Source organism: Mangifera indica, chromosome 20 (assembly GCF_011075055.1).
Source record: "Mangifera indica cultivar Alphonso chromosome 20, CATAS_Mindica_2.1, whole genome shotgun sequence".
NCBI classification, from domain to species: Eukaryota; Viridiplantae; Streptophyta; class Magnoliopsida; order Sapindales; family Anacardiaceae; genus Mangifera; species Mangifera indica.
Window position 1 is genome coordinate 11,040,243 of NC_058156.1, and position 22,433 is coordinate 11,062,675.

General features: G+C 31.9%; 2 protein-coding genes across 2 annotated transcripts; both read right to left on the minus strand.

The window, feature by feature from the left end:
* Nucleotides 1–8,788: 8,788 nt before the first annotated feature.
* LOC123203918 (ankyrin repeat-containing protein BDA1-like) lies at nucleotides 8,789–10,547 on the minus strand. The gene is made up of 2 exons (XM_044620407.1): nucleotides 9,779–10,547; nucleotides 8,789–9,700 (listed from the first exon to the last, which is right to left on the minus strand). Exons 1-2 carry the CDS (start codon nucleotides 10,502–10,504, stop codon nucleotides 8,957–8,959), a joined length of 1,470 nt encoding a protein of 489 aa, XP_044476342.1. The 5' UTR covers nucleotides 10,505–10,547; the 3' UTR covers nucleotides 8,789–8,956.
* A 7,923-nt stretch (nucleotides 10,548–18,470) lies between these two features.
* LOC123203919 (ankyrin repeat-containing protein BDA1-like) lies at nucleotides 18,471–20,167 on the minus strand. The gene is made up of 2 exons (XM_044620408.1): nucleotides 19,411–20,167; nucleotides 18,471–19,331 (listed from the first exon to the last, which is right to left on the minus strand). The coding sequence occupies exons 1-2, from the start codon at nucleotides 20,140–20,142 to the stop codon at nucleotides 18,639–18,641; spliced, it is 1,425 nt and encodes a 474-aa protein (XP_044476343.1). The 5' UTR covers nucleotides 20,143–20,167; the 3' UTR covers nucleotides 18,471–18,638.
* Between the last annotated feature and the right edge of the window lie 2,266 nt (nucleotides 20,168–22,433).

The window sequence follows — 22,433 nt, forward strand, 5'->3', positions numbered from 1 at the left end:
ATACTTCTTCATAATCAATTCCATATTTTTGTTTATACCTTTTCGCCACGAGTCTTGCTTTGTAACGATTTATGCTACCATCAGAATTTTTTTTAATTTTATATACCCACTTGACGTCAATTGCCTTTTGATGTGGTGGGAGTTCAGTCAGTTACCAAATATCATTTTTTCTAAGGGCTTGCATTTCTTCTTCCATAGCAATATTCCAACATTCTTTTTCACTTGCCTCCTGGAAATTTAAAGGCTCATGGTCTGCATAAAGACAAAATAAATTTGTCTCATTATCATCATCATCTCTTAACTCATTGGTAGTATCATATATTTCACGTAATCTCCTTGTTTTGAGAGGTGGTGTTTCACTTGAGGATGGACTACTCAAAATGTGAGGTCAAGGAGTTGGTGATGTAGATGTGGCAACTTCTTCCAGAATGTGCTCACCATTTGGAGGAGGTGATTCAAAAGGTGAAAGAGTTGTTGATGCATGAGTAATGGTTTCAGACATTGCCTTTGTGTTTCCTACATGTGTTTGTGTTTCAATGTTGTCCCATTTCCACATGGTTGCTTCGTCGAAAATAACATCTCGACTCACCACCAATTTTCCTGTTTGAGGATTATACAATTTGTAGGCTTTGGATTCCTCACTATATCCCACGAATATGCATTTTTCTCCATGGTCATCAAGCTTCAGTCTTCTTGCAGCAGGAACTTGTACATAGGCAATGCAACCAAAGATTCTTAGGTGTGTTATAATTGGTTTAAATCCGCTCCATGCTTCGTGTGGAGTCTTATTGACAAGACTCTTTGTTGGACACCTATTCAACAAGTATACCGAACATGCCACTGCTTCAGCCCAAAAAACTTTTGGCAATGCTTTTTCTTTGAGAAGTGTTCTGATCATATCTAAAATTGTTCGGTTCTTTCTTTCTGCAATTCCATTCTGTTGCGGAGTGTAAGCCGCTGTAAGTTGATGTCGTATCCCTTGCTCTTTGCAAAAATTTTGGAATGCAATGGAGGTGTATTCTCCACCTCGGTCTGAACGGAGCATTACAAGCTTGCTTCCACATTCTATTTCAGTGTAAGCTTTGAATTTTTTGAACATTTCCAATACAGCAGATTTCTCCTTAAGAAAATAGACCCACACTTTTCTGCTAAAATCGTCGATAAATGTTATGAAGTATTTGTTACCTCCAAAAGATATAGATTCAAGTGGCCCACAAATGTCAGTGTGTACAAGTTGTAGAGGTGCTTGTGCTCTCCGCGAGACTCTAACAGGAAAGGCTAACCGTGCTTGTTTGCTAAGCATACATGTGGCACACACATATTCTGTCATTTTTAAATTTGGTAGACCTCGTACCATGCCATTCGTGGATAATAACTTCAGACCATGGAAATGGAGATGTCCAAAACGTAGATGCCACTTCTCAATTTCACTATTAATCAGACCGACAAGACAGCATTCCGACTGGCTATTCAAATACAACGGAAACATTCGATTTTTTGTCATTCTTACTCGAGCGATAAGTCTTCCTTGTGGATCTCTTAATTCTAAGAAATTATTTTCCAGGTGAATCACATTACCCTTCTGTAGCAATTGTCCGAGGCTTAAGATGTTACTTTTCATATTTGGGACGTAGTAAACATCAGATATGAATGTCATGGTTCCTTTTTTTGATAAATGGCCACCTTTCCTTTTCCAGCAACCGTTAACTTTGAATTATCTCCCAAACTAACAGGTCCGCATTTATGTTCTTGTAGCTCAGCAAAAACTTCCTTTCTTCCACACATGTGGTTGCTCGCACCTGAGTCTAGGTACCACATATTGCTGCCTTCAAGTGTTGCATCATGAACAAACAAAAGCGTCGGTTCTTCTTCGATATTTTTCGATCCTTCAGCAATATTTGCAAGGTTGTCATTATTACTTGGACATTCAGAGGCATAATGGCCGAGCTGTTTACAATTCCAACACTGCACAGTTGATTTTCCTTCACCAAATTGTAAGCTTCTTGGCTTAATTGGATTTCCACGTCCACGTCCACGTCCGCGTCCGCGTCCACGACCTCGATGAGCGAGGCTTCCACGACCTCTTCCCCATCTGCCACCATTATTTTCAGAAGTCATTTTCAATTCCAAAGCTTGTTCACAATCTGCATTATTAGCGTACTTTCGAATGCGCAATTCATGGACTCGAAGTGACCCTAGTAACTCTTCAATTGTCATGATCTCTAAATTTTTCGACTCTTCCATAGCCGTGACTACATGCTCGAAACTTGGAGTAAGGGAGCGTAACATCTTTTCAATCACACGTACATCCTCAAGCTGTTCATCATTCCTGCGCATTTGATTGAAAATGCTGATTAATCTTGAATGATAATCAGACACGGTTTCTCCTTCCTTCATGTGGGCTGCCTCAAATTCTCCTCGTAATGTCTGCAGATGTACCTTCTTTACTCGTTCCACGCCTTTGTGAATAATGGCCAGTTTGTCCCACACTGCCTTGTTAGTGGTGGCCTCTGAGATTTTCTCGAAGGTGTCATCATCCAGTCCTTAATAAAGGAAGAAAAGAGCTTTCTTGTCTTTTTTGCATTGATCCTTGAGAGTATTCTTCTGTTCTGGAGTGTACGCCTCTTCTTCTTCTAGAGTAGGATCCACATAGCCAGTGCTGACAATATCCCATAAGTCTTGTGAGCCAAATAATGCCTTGAATTGAATGCACCATTTTCCAAAGTTGTCTTTGGTCAACATAGGTACATGGAGTTGCACCAAGTTGGAAGCCATGATTTTTCCAGATTGTAGTGAAGCTCTGATACCACTGTTGGTTCCTTTTAGTTTAGACAGAAAAGAACTCTAAATCTGAAACAAGCTGAATACTCTTATTGTTTTATTTCACTACATCACCCTTTTATAAGGGAGTTACAAGCAACTTTATTGGATAAGATTAACAACAAACTAATCCAGAAAATCAGCAAAAAATCAGCTAGCAAAACGAAATAGAAACAGAGGATAAGAAGTCAAATTGATTTTCGACGGAAGACCAGGAAATAACAGTTCTGGTTTGTTATTTCCAACAAATACAGCAATGGCGAGTGGTAGACCACCACATTTTTTCACCATTTCCCATTCCTGCGGCTTCGATCCTCGGTCCACTTTTGGATTCTTGAAAGCTTTCATACAAAATAGCTGCCAACTGTCATCTGGCGTTAAAAATCGAAGTGGATAAGGAAAAGTACTGTCATCTTTTCCCCTAGCGATGTCTTCATTGCGAGTGGTCATAATCACCCTGTTGTCGTTGTTCTCATCTGAAAAGGCTCTTTTAAGACAATCCCAAGCTTCTTTACGCCATATATCATCAATCACCACCAAATATGTTTGTCCTTTCAAGGATTTTCTACGATAACTCCCTATTGAATCTTCGTTTGTCATATCCTCCTGTGACATTTCTAGCATGTGTAGAGTCCTCTTGAAAGACTGTATAATTCTTTCAAGAAGATCTTTAGTATTGTACTCTTGATAACACCGTTAATTGTTATTATTTTGAGTTTTAATTTCTTTATTTTATATGAAAATTTAATTCAATCTAATAAAATTACTTATCCTTTTGTATTTAGGAAGTTTTGTGTATTTTTGGAGTAAGTTGGGCCAAAAAGATAAAAAATTGGAGCACACCTGTTAATCTACAAATTCGGTGACGCTGACTAAGCGTGGGCACGTGAAATGACAAAAGCAGAATTCAGAAATTAAATCTAGACGTCCATATCAACTGCATAGATCCACAAAATATCAAGATTTGCTTCCTAGAAAATGAATAATTACTAGCTGGAAAAAGAGATTAATTAAGATAGATAAAGAAGAATATTTTTGGAGGAAGGATATACATTAAAATATATATTTTTTTCTTTCTTTTTGAGAAGATATGTATCACTTTTGTTTAGTTGGATTAGGAGATTAGAATTGACTTTTATTTTCCAGATTTTAGTAGGGAGAAAATATATATACTTTTATTTTTTTTATTTTTGCGGGAAAATTATTCATCATTGTAATTTGGAGGATTAGAGAGCTAAATATAGTTTACAGTGGCTGAATATTTTCTCTTAGTTGAAGGGATCTGAAACCATGGAACTACAATAATTGTGAGATTTATTTTTGTTCTTTAATGCATCTTTTTAATTATTCGAATATTGATTATCTTTCTGAATTATTTCTCATGATTATGTTGGTTGATTGCTAAGGGGTGCGATTACTTTATCAATTAATATAATCTACTGTTAGTTTAGGTGCTGAATCCGTAATTATTCAATCCATCTAATCGAAGTGGCAACTAGGTTTATCGTTTGCTACGTCAGGAATTGTAAATCCTAGGAAAAATAATCAACTGGATTAAATGCAACATCGTATGTTTGTGTTGTCTTGTTTCATTGGTCTTTCTAATTTATAATGTTATTGTTTAATTAAATTCAAGATCGTATCTGAATTATTAATCAATAAGAGCTAATTGGAATACATATTTTTGGTTAACTAATTATAAAGAATGACAGATAAATTTAATACCACAATAAATATTTAAATAATTAATTTGATTTTTTTGGTTTTGATGATTAATCGTAGTTCCAATAATGAATATGACCGTAGACCAAAGTTTGCTTAATTGATTATTTGTTTTACATTATTTTTTTGAATTTTTATTTATTATTTTTAATTAAAATTTGTATTCAATTCAAAACCCTCCTTATTTCCTTGTTTCGATTTTTTTGTGACGACATACTAATCAACGCTCTTCGAGGGAGCGTTCTCTGTTTTCCTTTATTATATTTTTGTTATAGAAATTTAGGATTTTAATTTGGATGTCGACGACAACATGTACCAACTCTTAAGACACAGAAACCAAGGCACGATAACTGAAATTATTCTTGATTTCTGGATGATTATAAAGTTTTCCAGCGAGAGTTGTTTTACCCAAACCACCGGTGCCAAAGATTGAGATTACGGAACGTTGTGGCTTCTGCTTATCAAGTAGTTGATCCAATAATGTGCGAGCATCCTGATCGTAGCCAACAACTTCAATTTCTTCAAGCTGGAAGGAGGTGGTTCTTCTTAGATCCTTCAATCTGGTACGAGCCGAGCTCTCTCCCTCTGTCTTGTCTTTAATATTTTGGAGATTATACCGTACACTTCTATCAGAGGCACCTTTGAGTCGACCTTTTAGTCTTTCAATCTGTTCGCCAATGCCAAATAAATCCATCTGTTCCTGGGTTTTGCTGCAAATAATGCAAGAAAGCTTCTTCAAGAAAGCAAAGAGTCTCTGCCTTCGCTCTGAAGGAGTCCCATGGTCGACTCTGAGCGTATCTGGATTCCCTTCATCATGGACTTTGAAAATAAATTCATCCAAGACATCCTCACAATCGTAAGCGATGTCCCTCATATCAAGTACCCACTTCCGTATCAGAGGCCTGTTAATTTGCCTTTTTTGTGCATCATCTATGAAACAATGCAACCATTCCAACTCTTTCTTCAGAAATTCCACTTCGCCTTTCACTCCTCGCAAGAATTTTATTTCTTGGATGAGATAGTCCCCAAGCCTCTGAATCGCAAATGAGACTAAAGCATCAACCACACTTGACATGCTTTTCAATCTTTTTAGAAGATTCAACAAGACATTTGAGTTGGTGCTTTAACTTACTGATGAGAACTCCTCACGGTAGCGTAGATTTTTAGTTGATTGTTTTTTTTAATTATTAATGTAAAACTTGAAAGGCCAGGTTTGTACAGCATATTTTTAATTGATTGTTTTTTTTAATTATTAATGTAAAACTTGAACTACTCATGCCTTTTTTTTTAATTAGATTTTGCTATACCCAGGGGGCAAGGCCAGGTTTGTACAGCAACTCAGTGGCCGTCGAGCCCATTATTCAGCTAGGCCAACAGGGGTGTTTGGGCCAAGGAATCCAGCAGCAAAGGTTCTGGAGTGTTCCATAATATTTCAGCAAAATATCCAAGGTAGTCCAAGGGTGTGAATCTGATGGCTTGCAAAGTGTAATTCTTATCTTTATTACCTGGGGCAGCCAGCTACGGGGAGCTGTGCTATGGGGAATGTAAATTCTTTGTACATGGGTAGATATTCGAGGGCATAGGGAAGATGCCTATATATAAGGCTTCGTTGTATGGTTTGTGCTCAAGCAATTGTTCAAGTACTACAACTAATATTTTCCAGCACAGTGCTTTTTCTTATATCTTTGTGTGTATTCTTGAACCGCTTCTACTCTTCACCAAGCGACGGGACTGTTTTGGGGGTAGCATCGGGGATCAAGGCTAACTTAGCACAGGGGTTGCTAAGTGCCGCACAGGTTGACGATGGGACAGTTAGCCTGTGGCATCTTATCTTGTATATATGCTGGAGAGTACATGCTCAGAATTTTGCCTTTTCATTCCCTTGAGGCTTGAAAGTCACTACCCCTGGGCGCGTATGGAATGAAATGAAATAAATGGTTGAGTGGGCAGGTTTCCAACACAGTTTCCACTTTTATTTTAACAATCTAAAGTTGAATGCTGAGTATTCAATATTGTCATTTTGTTTCCAAGGCAATATGTTCTGTTTCGATAGAAAACATTTTGATTGACAAATTGTTCAAGTACTCAATGTTAAAAACTTGCCAATGTACTTCTCGGATTCCCTGAAATCTTGCTGAATTGTTTAATCTCTTATTTGTAAAATATGGAAGTGAGCGGAACCAAGAGCCATAGTTAACTTGAGTGGAAATGTTAACTTTTCATGTGGATCTTCAAAAAATTGTACAAAACTTTGATAATTTCATATCGTTTAAGAAAAACTAGGTGTTAATGTATAAATGTATGTGAAGATTTCACACTTTGAGTTAGCTTTTTTTAAACATCTTTCTATAATTGATGTTGTGATAACACAGGTTTTTTTTGATAAAAAATATGTGTATTAGATTAACAACGTAAATATTTACATAATAAAAAAAAAACATACACAATATGTCTTAATTAATTTAAAATTAGGTTATGTTCAACAAAATCAATATTATTCAATATTTTTTCCTATTCTCTTGTTATAATGAATGTATTTATTATAATATTATTATCATTAACATACAAGAGAATAATATGTTCATTTATATAAGGATCATTCTTAAGCCAACTCCTATTAAAATTTAATTACTAGAAAAAAATCTTGATAGGATTTTTATTCTTTAGAGAAAATTTAAAACAACTCCTTATGATATAAACTTAAGCCACAAGTATCACTTTATCCGCTACATGTTAAACATTATTTACAGGTTTGGCTGATTAGTAGTAGACTCCGTATGTATCCATGTATAGTGTTAAAGACAAAGTGGTTGTTAATTTCAACATTGAGTTTTGGCATTAAATCTTCTTATTGGAACTATGAAGCAAAAATAGTCTTCACTTGATTGTATCAGTCCACCGAAATCCCTTGAGTATCTCCTCAGATTATTTGTTTCGAAATCTTTCTAGTTTTAAAAATTCGTTTCTCCATTGAGAAATGCTTCGACCATGAAGTTTAGAACCCAACAATTTGAGAGCTAACGGACTGTCTTAAGCATTGTTCGCTGCTCTGTATGCAAACTCTTCATAATAGTGTGCTAAACCTTGGCCTTTCTTTTATTCATTATAATGTAATTAATCTGTGACAGGTTCATTTGTTTTTTTTTTTTTTTTACTATCATTAATTTAAGAACATTTTTTATTTAATTTAAACACAAGTTGGACTTGCATGCATCAGGTTAATTTGTTTATTTTCCATGTCAAACCATTTACTAAAAAATAGTGTAGTATAGTATCCAATAAAAAGATAGAGTAGACTCATTTGAAAGAATCAAAACTTCATAAAATAAGTATGTTTGAAAGAGTAAAAGACCTCAAAAATTAATAATCATTCATAATTTTATTCAAATACTGTCTGTTTTATAATCCTTTTGCTTCTCTTAAAAAAAAATACAAACAATATCCTTAAAAATTAGGATATAATCACCTTAATGGGCCGTTTAGTTTGTGTAACGTTTTATTACCAAAATAGAAAAATTAACTTGAGGATAGATTACTTAAAAGATTACTGGGTATAAATGATTACTATGTTTGATCAAATTTGGTAGGTATAAATAATTATTGTGTTTGGTTAAAAGTAATAAAAAATTACTAATAAATTATTTTACTTAAATGCCCTTGAATATAATTATTTTTAAATATTTTTATATTATTTATCATGTTAATTAAAAATAAATTTATTTTTGTCCCAAAAAATTAATAAATAATAATATAATTATAATAAAATCAAGATTACCTTAGTAATTTTTAAATACTTAAGATATAAGTGGTAATCAAATTACCACATGACAAATATAATCTGTCTACTTAATTTTATATACAAAAATATATACATAATTTTTTTAATTTTATAATTGGCCTTGAATGCTTCCTAACTGGCCATATTTATTTAAATAGTCTTAACCAATGATTTTAAAACCAAATTAAACCAAACCAAACCAATTGGCTCAACCAATTTGATCAAATTTTAAATTTTTTTGAAATATTAATTATTTTTTTGAAATTTCTCAATTAAACTAATCAAACTATAAATCAGTAAAATTTCCCAATTTTCACAACATTAATATGATTTTAAAAACATTTATTGCATAGATGGAGTTATATTCTATGGACAAATTCACCTGTTACAAGACGGTTGGATAACAAGCTACATCCTTACAATAATCATCTACCGAGTGCTTTAGGTGATTGAGTTGAAATCCCATTGTAATGGTGAAAGAAACAACTTCATTAAATATATTAAAAGCACGTGCAAAAATAACATTGCAAACAATATTGCCGACTCTAACAACAAAACATAAACAAGCGGCAGCTACCAATAAATTCACTTTTCTTCGTAGGTTCCTAATTTTACACCTTACGTAGTAGTATCTTTTTAAGGTTTGCGTACCAAACGGTTAAAAACACATGCTGCCAAAACACCTACAACCAGACAAGTGGAAAGCAAAAACTCTGCAAAGGGCCATTTGGTGAAGTCCACACTTTCACGCATAGAAGAATAATACGAAGCTGCCATCCAACCTATCATTGCCAAACTGAAATTTTCAAATGGAAGCCCAACTACGAGAGCCGAAATCATGCACAAAGACGTAAAAAAAGCTAGAGAATTAGCTGTCAAAAATGTTAGTTGGCCTGGAGACCTCAGAATCATTTTCCCTGCTTGGTGTTCAGAAGGCTCTGTACTAAAGACGGTGGTGGTGGTGGTGTTACTGATACTAGCGTTGTTGGCTGCTGGCTGCAGATTGCTGTCATCTTGCCAAAATCCTCCAGGGAGGCTTAATGCAGCTTGATAGGTGGCTGTGGCTACCAATACAGCTACCACAAGTAGTATGTTTCGGGTTTCAAGAGAAATTTCATCAACGTATCGGTAATCCAGACCAGAGATTAGCCGAATTTTTTCTAAATACGATGAGCCACCGGACAACTTCTCGACTAGTGAACTTTTTTGTGAAGGACGATGGAGTTGAGATGCAGTTTTAGCTTCAGTAGCATGTAGAATGTTCCCAACTGCTGCATCTACCAAACCTTGACGTTGGCGATAGTTGAACATGTCCAAAGCTGTCAAGCCTTTACTGTTCCTTTCATTCACTCCCATATATGGAAGCAACAGCTTCACCATCTTCATTATTGAGGAGAAAATGAAATATTATATTAGAAGCTTATGTAAAGAAAATGAGAAAGAACATCGGATGCTTACCTCAGGTTTACTTGCAGATACTGCAGTATGCAATGCATTGTTTCCTTCTTCGTCCTCCCTGTTCAGGATCTCCAGTTTGTAGACGCGTCGAAGCCATCCTAACAAGACGTTAAAGGCTTTGAAGCTCCCGTTTTTTATGGCGACATGGACAGCAGTTTCAGATTTTACAGTCAAATCTTCGATTGATGATGGAAAATCATGCAAAAACGCAGCTAAGCTGGATTCGTCGTCCACTTGAGCTGCATAGTGCAAAGGAGTAACCAACCCCATTGCTTTAACACCGACAAGCCCACTGTCATGTTTAATCAACCAAGTTATAAGTTCCTGGTACTTCCACTCCAAATCTGGATCACGAGGATCCTGCCATTTCTGCAGGTGCTTCCCTTCCAAAGCCAAATGGAGGGGGCTAAGCCCTCGTTCGTCTCGCTTCCAAGCAAATGATGGCTTTAAGTTTACTATTTCCTTAGCGAAACGGATCTTTCCTTGGCTTACAGCTGTGTGTAAGGGAGTAGTCACTAATGGTATCTTTTCAATATCCTCCAAAACATATAGATCCTTCGTGAGTTCTGAAAATAATTTATCGACATCTCCTACCGCGGTCAGATCCTGTAACCCTTTCAACCTCTGATCTTCCAAGCTGTTGATGCTCATTCTACAATTCTTCTTCGGATTAGGGTAGTTAACAATATTTTCAAATCTTGTAGTACCAGAGAACAAGGGACGCATTCTCCATTTTTATAGAGAACTTGGTGCGTGTCATCTTCTTACTGCTCAAAAAACATACATACGTAGCATTTTCTCACCCAAAGGTTTGGATTAAAAACATTTTTTCCCTCTAATTTGACATAAATAATATTTTCTCATAAAAAATTAAAATTTGTTTGAAAATACTTGCGGTTTAATGTTGAAATAATAATTTTAACATACATTAATTTTTTACTTAACTCAAACATTTAAAACATTATAATTTAATCATTAAAAATATTTAAAAATTCATATATTAATTTTTAAAATCTTTTAAAATCTTCGTATATTTTTAAAGTATTATTTCACTTCAATAATTATAATATAACATTTATATTTATAATTTGTTATATTTTGTTCAATCATTTAATGTATAATTATCAATGTTTAAAATTATTGGTGTAAAATAATATTTTAAAACTTTCAAAAGATCTAAAAAATTTTCTCCATATTTCCTATTGCCCTATGGTAAAATGACCCTAATGTTTATGAAAATTAAATTCACCCTCTAATATATAATTATACGAAAGATAAGTTTTCATTGATCAATTATGGTTGTGGGTGGACCACGATGGAGAGACAAGCCGAGAGGGGGAGAGAACTTAGATGACAGTGGTGGTTGGAAAACTCTTGGGGGAAAATGTTTATTTTTAAAATTTTTAATTTGAAGAAATTTGTTAAATTTTTAAATTTAGGAGAGAAAATGTAATAAATTTTTAATTTTTTAAATATATTGATAAATAACAATTTTATCTTTGATAATAAAAATAAAATTTATTAGATAAATAAATATTTAAATTTTCGATAATTAATGAATAAAAAATTATATTTATATCAAACCTTGTGTGGGAAATAGCCGTTTGGCCTTAAGAGTATTATGTGAGCTGAGTTGTGATAATAACGGTGACTCAATTTTACTATATATTATAATCAAAGGTAAATAAATTATAAAAAAAATATAATATATAGAATTGTTTTTTTGATAGTTCAACTTAATAGTTGAAAACTTATAATCATATGTAGTATATTATTAATTATTATAAATATAATTAAATTTATTTTTAAAAAAGTTTAATTTTAGATGAAGGTCCTAAGAAAGATTTATAGATTTTTACAAAGTTCTTATGTTCAATGTTAGGATTTAGTGAAGTGATCAATTCAACTCAACCATTTTTTTTAATTTTATTCTCTTTTTGTGTTTTTTCTTTTTTTTTTTTATATTGGTTCTTCGTATTTTTAGTATAAAATGAAATAATCATATTAAAATAATCACATTTATCTAATTTTATTTTAAATATAATTATTAAAATTTATTTATATCCTAATTAAATTAAAATATAATAATTACAGTAACTTATTTTGGTATTATCCATGTCGGGGTTAATGATAGATTTTTTTGGCGTCAAAGATATATGAATGAAGGAAGATACAATTGAACGCGCATCAAGTGTTGGAGACAATGACACTAATAACACAATGTTTCAAGTGGGTTATAAAAATGGGAAATGAGATTATCCATTTGAACAAATTATATGGTTAGAAATATGCAATGTGGCATACGCATGAGGGGGACCTATTTTTTGGTCCCTACCACAACTTCAGTCACTTTTAATGTGCATGTATGCCCATCTTTAATCTTTATTCATGAATTTAGGAACCGAGATCATAAAAGTGGGAGAATTATATCTCATTCTAAAAAACTAATTATTTTCTTGATTGTTGGATTATTAGCTAAAAAATAGAGAATATTGACTAATCAATATGAGAAAAACACGGGAAAATTGTGGAATAAATGAATATTTTATTCATCAAAAGAAAATTTAGGGTTAAAATTGTTTATATAGTACACGAGATGTCAGTGCGGCAATCCGGGTGAAAAAACTTCAGATCCGTTCAATCAGACATATATAATAGATCAACAAAAATACCCAATACGAACCATCAGATCTTCTTCGATGAAAAATGTATTCTTCACAGAGTAGAATAAGCAGTAGATGAAGAACAGTGCAGTTTTATCTTTTTTTTTTGTTTTTTTCTTCATTTTCCACATCGATTTGACAAGTGACAATAGTGGATCCAATATTGCATTGAATCATTGAACAAAGTAATGATGATGTCGGGCCTGTTTTGCCAGAGAAAAGGATGTCTATCTATCTCCACAATTGTGGTGGATACAGTCGAATTGCAGTATGTTATTACTTGTGGTGGATAGATTTCTGAAAGAGCTTTTTTTTTAAATGGATTTTAGTATCTAGTGATGTGATAAATTCAACTCTATTATTATTATTATTATTTATTCTGCTTTTGTATCCCTCAATTTGTTTGTATTAATTCTTAGTATTTATAGATGAAATTAGAAGAGTTATATTCCAATAATTAAATATAAGTATTTTTAATTAGAATATTTTTATTAAAATTTATTTTTACTCTAATTAAATTTGAAAAAACAATAGTTTTTCCTTATGGGTATGGACAAAAGAGAATAAGAAAAAAATATTGTAAATATTATAGAAATATTTTTAAAATTCTTTTCATTGATTCTAAATAAAAGATATCTTTCTAAATTATTGATAGATAAAAATGTGTTTTAATGTTAATTTTTATTTTTTAAAATATTATTATTAAATAATAATTTTATTCTTAATCTTAATTAAAAATTTTAATAGATTTTAATTTATTATAAATAAATATTTTGATTATTAAAAATTGTGACTTATTATTAATAATCTATTTAATAATTTATTATTAAAGGTATAATATTATACCTTAGGTGGAGTAAAGTCTTCAGGCCTCTTATTTATTATTATGGTTTGATTCCCAACTAGATATTTTTGGTGGATATATGCAAGTGGACAATGAAGCCCACCATTGATTTGGCAGAACTTTTTGCATATAAATATATAGGCAATTTTAGTTTATTGTATATAAATATTGGTTATGATATATTACTTACCATATAGGTTATGATAGTGATGCCGAAGTTCGGTTAAACAATTTTATTAGAGATTAATAAAATATAAAAAATAGAACACACGTTAAACAATTTTATGAAAGTTCAACTTTGTAGTTAGAAACTTGTGTAGTGGATTAAATAATATTTGTTTTAAAAAATACTTTATTTTGCACAAAAATCTTAAAAAGATAAATAGATTTCTACAAGGGTTTTTTTGTCCAATCTTAGGCTCTAGAGAAGTGATAAACTTAACTTAACCACCATTTGCTTTTTTTTTTTTGTTTTCTTATTCTCCTTTTGTGTCACTCAATTTATGTGTATTAGTTCTCCATATTTATAAGACAAAATAAAAAAGTTACATTCAAATAATCGAGAGTATTTAATATATTTATATTCTAATTAAACTAAAATATAATAGTTTTGTTATTTAATATATTTATATTGTGTTTAGAGAATATAAAAAATAGTTTTTCCTTGTAATTATGAAGAGATGAGTTTTTCCTATAAGAACAGAGAAAAGATTTTTCTTTACAAAGAAAGGATAAAAAATCATTTTTATTCTTGTAACAGAGATGGGTTAGAGACGGAGATTGATATCCCCTATAGGGATGGAGACGGAGATTGAGATCCTTTATTCACCTCTCCCCATTGCCATCCCTAGAATAAGCTCAACACAACCATTCCTTTTTTTTTAATTATGCTTTTGTGTTTCTCTATTTTTTGTATTGATTTAAACTTAACTCAACCATCCTTTTTGGTTTTATCGTGTTTTTGTATCTCTCCATTTTTTTGTCTTGATTTTTTATATTTATAAAATAAATTAGGGAGTTATATTCAAATAATTAAATATAAATATTTTTACAAAAAATCTATTTTTATTATAATTAAACTAAAAAAAAAAAAGGAAAGCAATAGCTTTTCCTTAAGGATATAAAATATGAAAAAAATCTTGTAAATATTACAAAGATATTCCATTTTGTGAATTTCATTTCATTGACTCTAAATAAAAGATATATTTCTGAATGACTGATAAATAAAAAATGTATTTTATCATTATTATGATAATTTGATGGTTATAACTTACTAGATATCAAACAAACAAACTCGAATAAGAAGAAATTTCACAATATAACATATGCCAATTATGTAGAATACCTAACAACATAACAACCTAACAACATAACCTTAATCTTGTTTTTATTTTTTTTTTAATGTCTCATAACAAAGAAACTAATACCACTTCCAGAACTACCTATTTTGTCTATATATGCAAGTGGGCAATATTTCAAATATTATATCTGTCTCGATCTATTGCTAAATATTAAAATATTTTAGATTTCGGTCAAGTAAATTCAACTTTACACCGATTGTAGGAGTTATTTATCATTGAGAGTTGTCAATTATTTTGCTGGGAAAAGAATTATTTTTCATCTAAATTTTAGTCTAATCTTAAAATTATACTTATAATAAATAAATAATTTAAACTCTTATGTTTAGACTAACTTAAATAAAGAAGAATCCAACTTTATGATGATGTCGATGAAATTTTCATACAGAGAAAAAATAAAGGCTGAGAGAAAAAGAATAGTGATAATAGTACTGAATTTCTCATTATTCTTTGAAAAATTGTTTGATATGTTGAAATTAATACACAAAGAACTTAGATTTACAGAACAGAGGATCTATAATTCATATCTATAATACTTTCGTTCGTTTTATTTTTTCATCAAAAACTAAGATAATTTATTATGAGCACCTGGTTAATTAAATTAAATATATTTTTTTGTTAGTAAAAAAGATCAACTATTACAATTATCGGCAAATGATTATTCATAGAAGCTAGTTGAATTTACATGTGTTATTTTAATATTATTTTTCTTTAATTGGAATCATGATACATGAGGAAATGTTTTTATTATATTATAAATAATAAAAATGCATGATGAATATTTCATTAAGCTAAGGATTTAGAGATCTTTGTCACGGACGGATTGGTGCGGGTGCAGGGCGGGGCTGTCACAGCGCAAATCAGTGGCAGCAGGCGGTATGACGGCGGGTTCAGCTTGCCACAGTGTGAAAACAGGTCAGAAGCAGTGCGGCAGAGCTGCCCAGGGGGCAAGGCCAGGTTTGCACAGCAACTCAGTGGACGTCGAGCCCATTATTCAGCGAGGCCAACAGGGGTGTTTGGGCCAAGGAATCCAGCAGCAAAGGTTCTGGGAGTGTTCCATAATATTTCAGCAAAATGTCCAAGGTAGTCCAAGGGTGTGAATCTGATGGCTTGCAAAGTGTAATTCTTATCTTTATTACCTGGGGCAGCCAGCTACGGGGAGCTGTGCTATGGGGAATGTAAATTCATTGTACATGGGTAGATATTCGAGGGCATAGGGAAGATGCCTAAAACTAAGGCTTCATTGTGTGGTTTGTACTCAAGCAATTGTTCAAGTAATATAACTAATATTTTTCAGTATATTGCTTTGTCTTATGTCTTTGTGTGGACTCTGTGTGTATTCTTGAATTGCTTCCGCTATTCACCAAGCGACGGGACTGTTTTGGGGGTAGGACCGGAGATTAAGGTTAACTTAGCACAGGAGTTGCTAAATGCCGCACAGGTTGACGATGGGACGGTTAGCCTGTGGCATCTTATCTTGTATATATGCTGGAGAGTACATGCTCAGAATTTTGCCCTTTCATTCCCTTACGGCTTGAAAGTCACTACCCCTGGGCGCGTATGGAATGAAATGAAATAAATAGATGAGTGGGCAGATTTCCAACACGGTTTCCACTTTTATTTTAACAATCTAAAGTTGAATGTTGAGTATTCAATATTGTCATTTTGTTTCCATGGCAATATGTTCTGTTTCGGTGGAAAACATTTTGATTGAAAATTTTTTTAAGTAGTCAATGTTAAAAACTTGCCAATGTACTTCTTGGATGCCCTGAAACCCTGCTGAATTATTAATCTCTTATTTGTAAGATATGAAAGTGAGACTAACCAAGAGCCACTGTTAACTTGAGTGGAAGTGTTAACTTTTCATGTGGATCTTCGAAAAATTGTATAAAACCTGGGTTATTTCAGAACGTTTAGGAAAAACTAGGTGTTAATGCATAAATGTGCGTGAAGATCTCACAATTTGAGCTAGTTTTTTTTAATATCTTTTTTTTAATTGTTGTGATAATACAAGTTTCTTTTGATGAAAAATATGTGCATGAGATCAATAAAGTAAATACTTACATAATAAAAAGAAAGAACATATATAATTTATCTTATTTTATTTAAAACCAAGTTATGTTCAACCGTCAATACTATTTAATATTTTTTCATATTTTTTTTATAATGAGTATATTTATTATAATATTATTATTATTAAAATACAAGAGAATAATACATTTGTTTATATAAGAATCATTCCTAGGCCAACTCCTATTAAAATTTAATTACTAAAAAAAATTTTGATAGGATTTTTATTTTTTAGGGAAAATTTAAAACAACCCTTTATGATATAAACTCAAGCCACAAATATCACTTTATCCTCTACATGATAAAGAGTAGATAGTCAAATATCATTTATGGGTTTGGATGATTGGATGATTAGTGGTGGACTCTATATGCGTCCATGTATAACCTTAAAAGACAAAATGATTGTCAATTTCAACATTGGGTTTTGGCATTGAAACTTCTCGTTGGAAGTATGACGCAAAAATAGCATTTACTTGATCGTGTCAATCCACCAAAATCCCTCGAGTATCTTCTCAGATTATTTGTTTCAAAATCTTTCTAGTTTAAAAAATTCACTTCTCCATTGAGAAATGCTTCGACCATGAAGTTTAGAACCCAACAATCTGAGAGCTAACGGACTGCCTTAAGCATTGTTCACTGCTCTGCAGTCCTGGCATTTCCGTCTGTGTTTAACTTCGATTCTCAAAATTGGGTTCCGTCTTTGATGGCATTTCCGTCTTACTATGCTGTTCTTGAAACTTTTTAACTTGAGGAGATATGTAATTTCTTCATATTTGCTATTTTTCTGGCCGTAAGTGAGGCTGCAGCATATTAAAATTCTATCCACCTGCACGGGCATGATCCAGTCTCATAAAGATTTTGATACCAGAAATTCAACCAACTGTGATTAACCCGTTTTGTATTCTTCAATTCAGATTTTTAAGCTGCAGAATAAAGGTGAAAATGTGAATTGTTACAAAACTAATAATTAGACTATCATTCATGCTTCAAGTGATGGCCAGAAATATGGAGAACACCAAAACAGTAAAGAGAACTATATCTACTAACTTTATGTTGTTTCCAGATGCAAGACTGCCAAGTCCAAACCATACAAACTCCAATCACAGTTTATAGTTATTCAGATCTTATTTCCATTTGACAGAAAAGCAAAGTTGACGCAAACCTCAATCACAACCAACAATGAAAGAAACAAGGACATTAGTTTTGAACATCACTGAATTGCTTCATTTAGGGTCAGCAAAGAAGCTGTTGATTGATGGCATAACCTCTGGGGCCCTGGTGCGGACGAATTCTCTCAGGAAGTGATTAGAATACTTTTCTCCCTCTGCAAAGTTCCCCTAATCACGTGATGACAATTCTAATCTGTCTACTTAATTATATATACAAAAATATATATATGTAATTTTATTAATTTTATAATTAGCTTTGAATGCTTTCTAATTAGCCAATTTATTTAAGTAGTCTGAACCAATAATTTTAAAACCAAACCAATCAATTCAACCTATTTGATCAAAATTTTAAAATTTTTTGAAATATTAATTATTCTTTTGAAATTTCTTAATCAAATTGATTGAATTATAAATCAGTAAAATTTCCCAATTTTAAAAACATTAATATTATTTTTAAAACGTTTATTGTGCAGATCGAGTGATACTCAATAGACAAATTTACCTGTTATAAGACGGTTGGATAATAAGCTACATTCTTATAATAATCATCTACCGAGTGCTTTAGGTGATTGAGTTGAAATCCCATTGTAATGGTGAAAGAAACAACTTCATTAAATATATTAAAATCACGTGCAAAAATAACATTACAAACAATATTGCCGACTCTAACAACAAAACATAAACAAGCGGCAGCTACCAATAAATTCACTTTTCTTCGTAGGTTCCTAAGTTTACACCTTACGTAGTAGTATCTTTTTAAGGTTTGCGTACCAAACGGTTAAAAACAGATGCTGCAAAAACACCTACAACCAGATAAGTGGTAAGCAAATTCTTTTGACGGGACCCTTCGGTGAAGTTCATAGTTTCATGAATAGAAAAATAATACGAAATTGACATCCAAAATATCATTACCAAACTCATATTTTCAAATGGGAGCCCAACTGCGAGAGCCGAAATCTTGCACAAAGACGTAAAAAAAGCTAGAGAATTAGCTGCCAAAAATATTGATTGGCCTCGAGACCTCAGAATCATTTTCCCTGCATGGTGTTCAGAAGGCTCTGTACTAGCGTTGTTGGCTGCTGGCTGCGGATTGGAGTTATCTTGCCAAAATCCTCCGGGGGGGCTCAATGCAGCTTGATAGGTGGCTGTGGCTACCAATACAGCTACCACAAGTAGTATGTTTCGGGTTTCAAGAGGAATTTCATCAACGCCTCGATTACCCAAACCAGAGATAAACCGAATTTTTTGTGAAAATTTCTCGACTAGTGAACTTTCTTGTGAAGGACGATGGAGTTGAGATGCAGTTATAGCTTCAGTAGCACGTAGAATGTCCCCAACTTCTGCATTTACCAAACCTTGACATTGGTAATGGTTGAACATCTCCAAAGCTGTCAAGCCTTTACTGTTCCTTTCATTCACTCCCATATATCGAAGCAACAGCTTCACCATCTTCATTTTTTGAGGAGAAAATGAAACATTATATTAGAAGCTTATGTAAAGAAAATGAGAAGGAATATCAGATGCTTACCTCAGGTTCACTTGCAGATACTGCTGTATGCAATGCATTGTTTCCTTCTTCGTCCTCCCTGTACAGGATCCCCAGTTTGTGGACGCGTGGAAGCCATCCTAACAAGACTTTAAAGGCTTTGAAACTCCCCTTTTTTATGGCGACATGGACAACAGTTTCAGATTTAACAGTCAAATCTTCGATTGATGATGGAAAAACATGCAAAAACTCAGCTAAGCTGGATTCATCGTCCACTTGAGCTGCATAGTGCAAAGGAGTAACCAACCCCATTGCTTTAACACGGACAAGCCCACTGTCATGTTTTATCAACCATGTTATAAGTTCCTGGTACTTCCACTCCAAATCCGGATCACGAGGATCCTGCCCTTCCTGCAGGTGCTTCCCTTCCAAAGCCAAATGGAGGGGGCTAAGCCCTCGTTCGTCTTGCTTCCAAGCAAATGATGGCTTTAAGTTTACTATTTCCTTGGCGAAATGGATCTTTCCTTGGCTTACAGCTGTGTGTAAGGGAGTACTCACTAATGGTATCTTTTCAATGTCCTCCAAAACATATAGATCCTTCGTGAGTACTGAAAATAATTTATCGACATCTCCTACCGCGGCTAGATCCTGTAGCCCTTTCAACCTCTGATCTTCCAAGCTGTTGATGCTCATTCTACAATTCTTCTTCGGATTAGGGTAGTTAACAATATTGCAAATCTTGTAGTACCAGAGAATTAGGAACGCATTCTCCATTTTTATAGAGAACTTGGTACGTATTATCTTCTTACTGCTCAAAAAAAATATATATATATATATATATATATATATATATGTAGCATTTTCTCACCCAAAGTTTTGGATTAAAAACATTGTTTCCCTCTGATTTGACATAAATAATATTTTCTCATAAAAAATTAAAATTTGTTTGAAATTACATGCGATTTAATGTTAAAATAATAATTTTAACATCCATTAATTTTTGTGTTTTTATAAAGTTTTTTTTTTTAAATTTTATAAGGTTTTTATAAAGTTTTTTTACATTTTATTCTCTTTATGTGCTTTTTCCTTTTTTTTTATATTAGTTCCTCGTATTTTTAGGATAAAATGAAAGGATCGTATTAAAATAATTAAATTTATCTAATTTTATTTTAAATATAATTAGTAAAATTTATTTATATTTTAATTAAATTAAAATATAATAAATACGGCAACTCATTTTGGTATTATCTATATGTGGTTAATGTTATATTTTTTTTACGTTAAAGATATATGAATGAAGGAAGATACAATTGAATATGCATTAAGTGTAGGAGACAATAATGCTAATAATACAACCTTTCAAATAAATTAGAAAGATAAAAAATGAGGTCAACCATTTGATCAAGTTATACGACTAAAAATATGTAACGTGGCATAATCATGAGAGGAAACCTACTTTTTTGGACCTTACCACTACTTCACTCACATTTAACATGCATATGTATTCATCTTTATTCATGCATTTAAACACCGAGATCATAAAAAAGAGAGAATCATATCTCATTTTAAAAAATTAATAACTCTTCTCTATTATTGGATTAATACTTTGATTTATTTAGCTTGGTAATCATTTCTTTATCATATTAAATCAATGGGAATCCAGGTTATCAAGATGCTGAAGGGGACTTTTCTTTAATATATAATTATGCTATATGCCCGCTTGCGTTATTTTACTGTCATTGTAGTGCTCTCAATCGGATCTCTTTTGAAGACTAGTATGGCCCCGTAACTGTATAGAATCCTGATATAGGCAAACGTAAAGTATTCTCTTTTCTTTAGATGGAAAAAGGACATTTATTAATCGAATTTTTTCTGGATGCCTTCGCCAAGAAGGAAAGGCTCCTTGCATGAAATTTTACAACTTTAAACAATTTACGGTCTAAAAACGTCGTGCCTACATCAATTTACAGATAACTTTAAACAACTTTACCTGGCAAAAGATTAGACGTAGTACAATTATTACAACACTAATAAGCAAAGCCAGCTAATAATTCATAAAGCTATTTTTATTATAATTAAACTGAAAAAAAAAAAAAAAAAAGCAATAGCTTTTCCCTGAAGGTATATACAAAAGAATATTTCAACTTTATATAAATATTAAAATATTAAAATATTTCTTTTGTCTACATATACAGGTGGGCAATATTTCAAATATTATATTTGTCTCGCTCCATTATTAAATATTAAAATATTTTAGATTTCGATCAAAGAAATTCAACCTTATATAAAACTGTAGAGACACCAATTATAAGAGTCATTTATCATTAATAGTTATTAATTATTTTTCTAACAATAAGGATTTTTAATCTTATCCATACTCATTGTTGATATAGTAATATTATGAATATATATTTTTAATACATAATTAGATATATAAATAATATATTAATATATAATAAAATCTATTTTATTTTTAATTTAAATTATTTAATTATATAATAAAATATTATTTATATATTTCAAAATATATCATTCTAATTTTGATATTATTGGTGTTTGTTCACTGGCTTCTTTGGTTTGGTATTAACATTCTTATCAGAGTAAATAAAGAAGAATCTAACTTAATGACGATTTTGATGAAATATTCGTACAGATGGAAAATGAAGGCAAAGAGAAAAAAAAATGGTGAAAATAGTACTGGGATGTGGCAACGTTGTTTAATCCCTGAAATCTTGCTGAATTGTTTAATCTCTTATTTGTAAAATATGGAAGTGAGCGGATCCAAGAGCCATAGTTGAGTGGAAATGTTAACTTTTCATGTGGATCTTCAAAAAATTGTACAAAACTTTGATTATTTTATATCGTTTAGAAAAAACTAGGTGTTAATGTATAAATGTATGTGAAGATTTTACACTTTGAGTTAGCCTTTTTTAAACATTTTTCTATAATTGATGTTGTGATGACACAAGTTTCTTTTGATAAAAAATATATGTATTAGATTAACAACGTAAATATTTACATAATAAATAAAAAACATACACAATATATCTTAATTAATTTAAAAT

Bases quoted from the DNA above. Each gene is read 5' to 3' on its own strand.
- LOC123203918 (XM_044620407.1), bottom strand. From the start codon at position 10,504: ATGCGTCCCTTGTTCTCTGGTACTACAAGATTTGAAAATATTGTTAAC. The intron at 9,701-9,778 runs GTAAGCATCCGA...TCAATAATGAAG, and splicing joins TATCTGCAAGTAAACCTGAG to ATGGTGAAGCTGTTGCTTCC.
- LOC123203919 (XM_044620408.1), bottom strand. From the start codon at position 20,142: ATGGAGAATGCGTTCCTAATTCTCTGGTACTACAAGATTTGCAATATT. The intron at 19,332-19,410 runs GTAAGCATCTGA...CAAAAAATGAAG, and splicing joins TATCTGCAAGTGAACCTGAG to ATGGTGAAGCTGTTGCTTCG.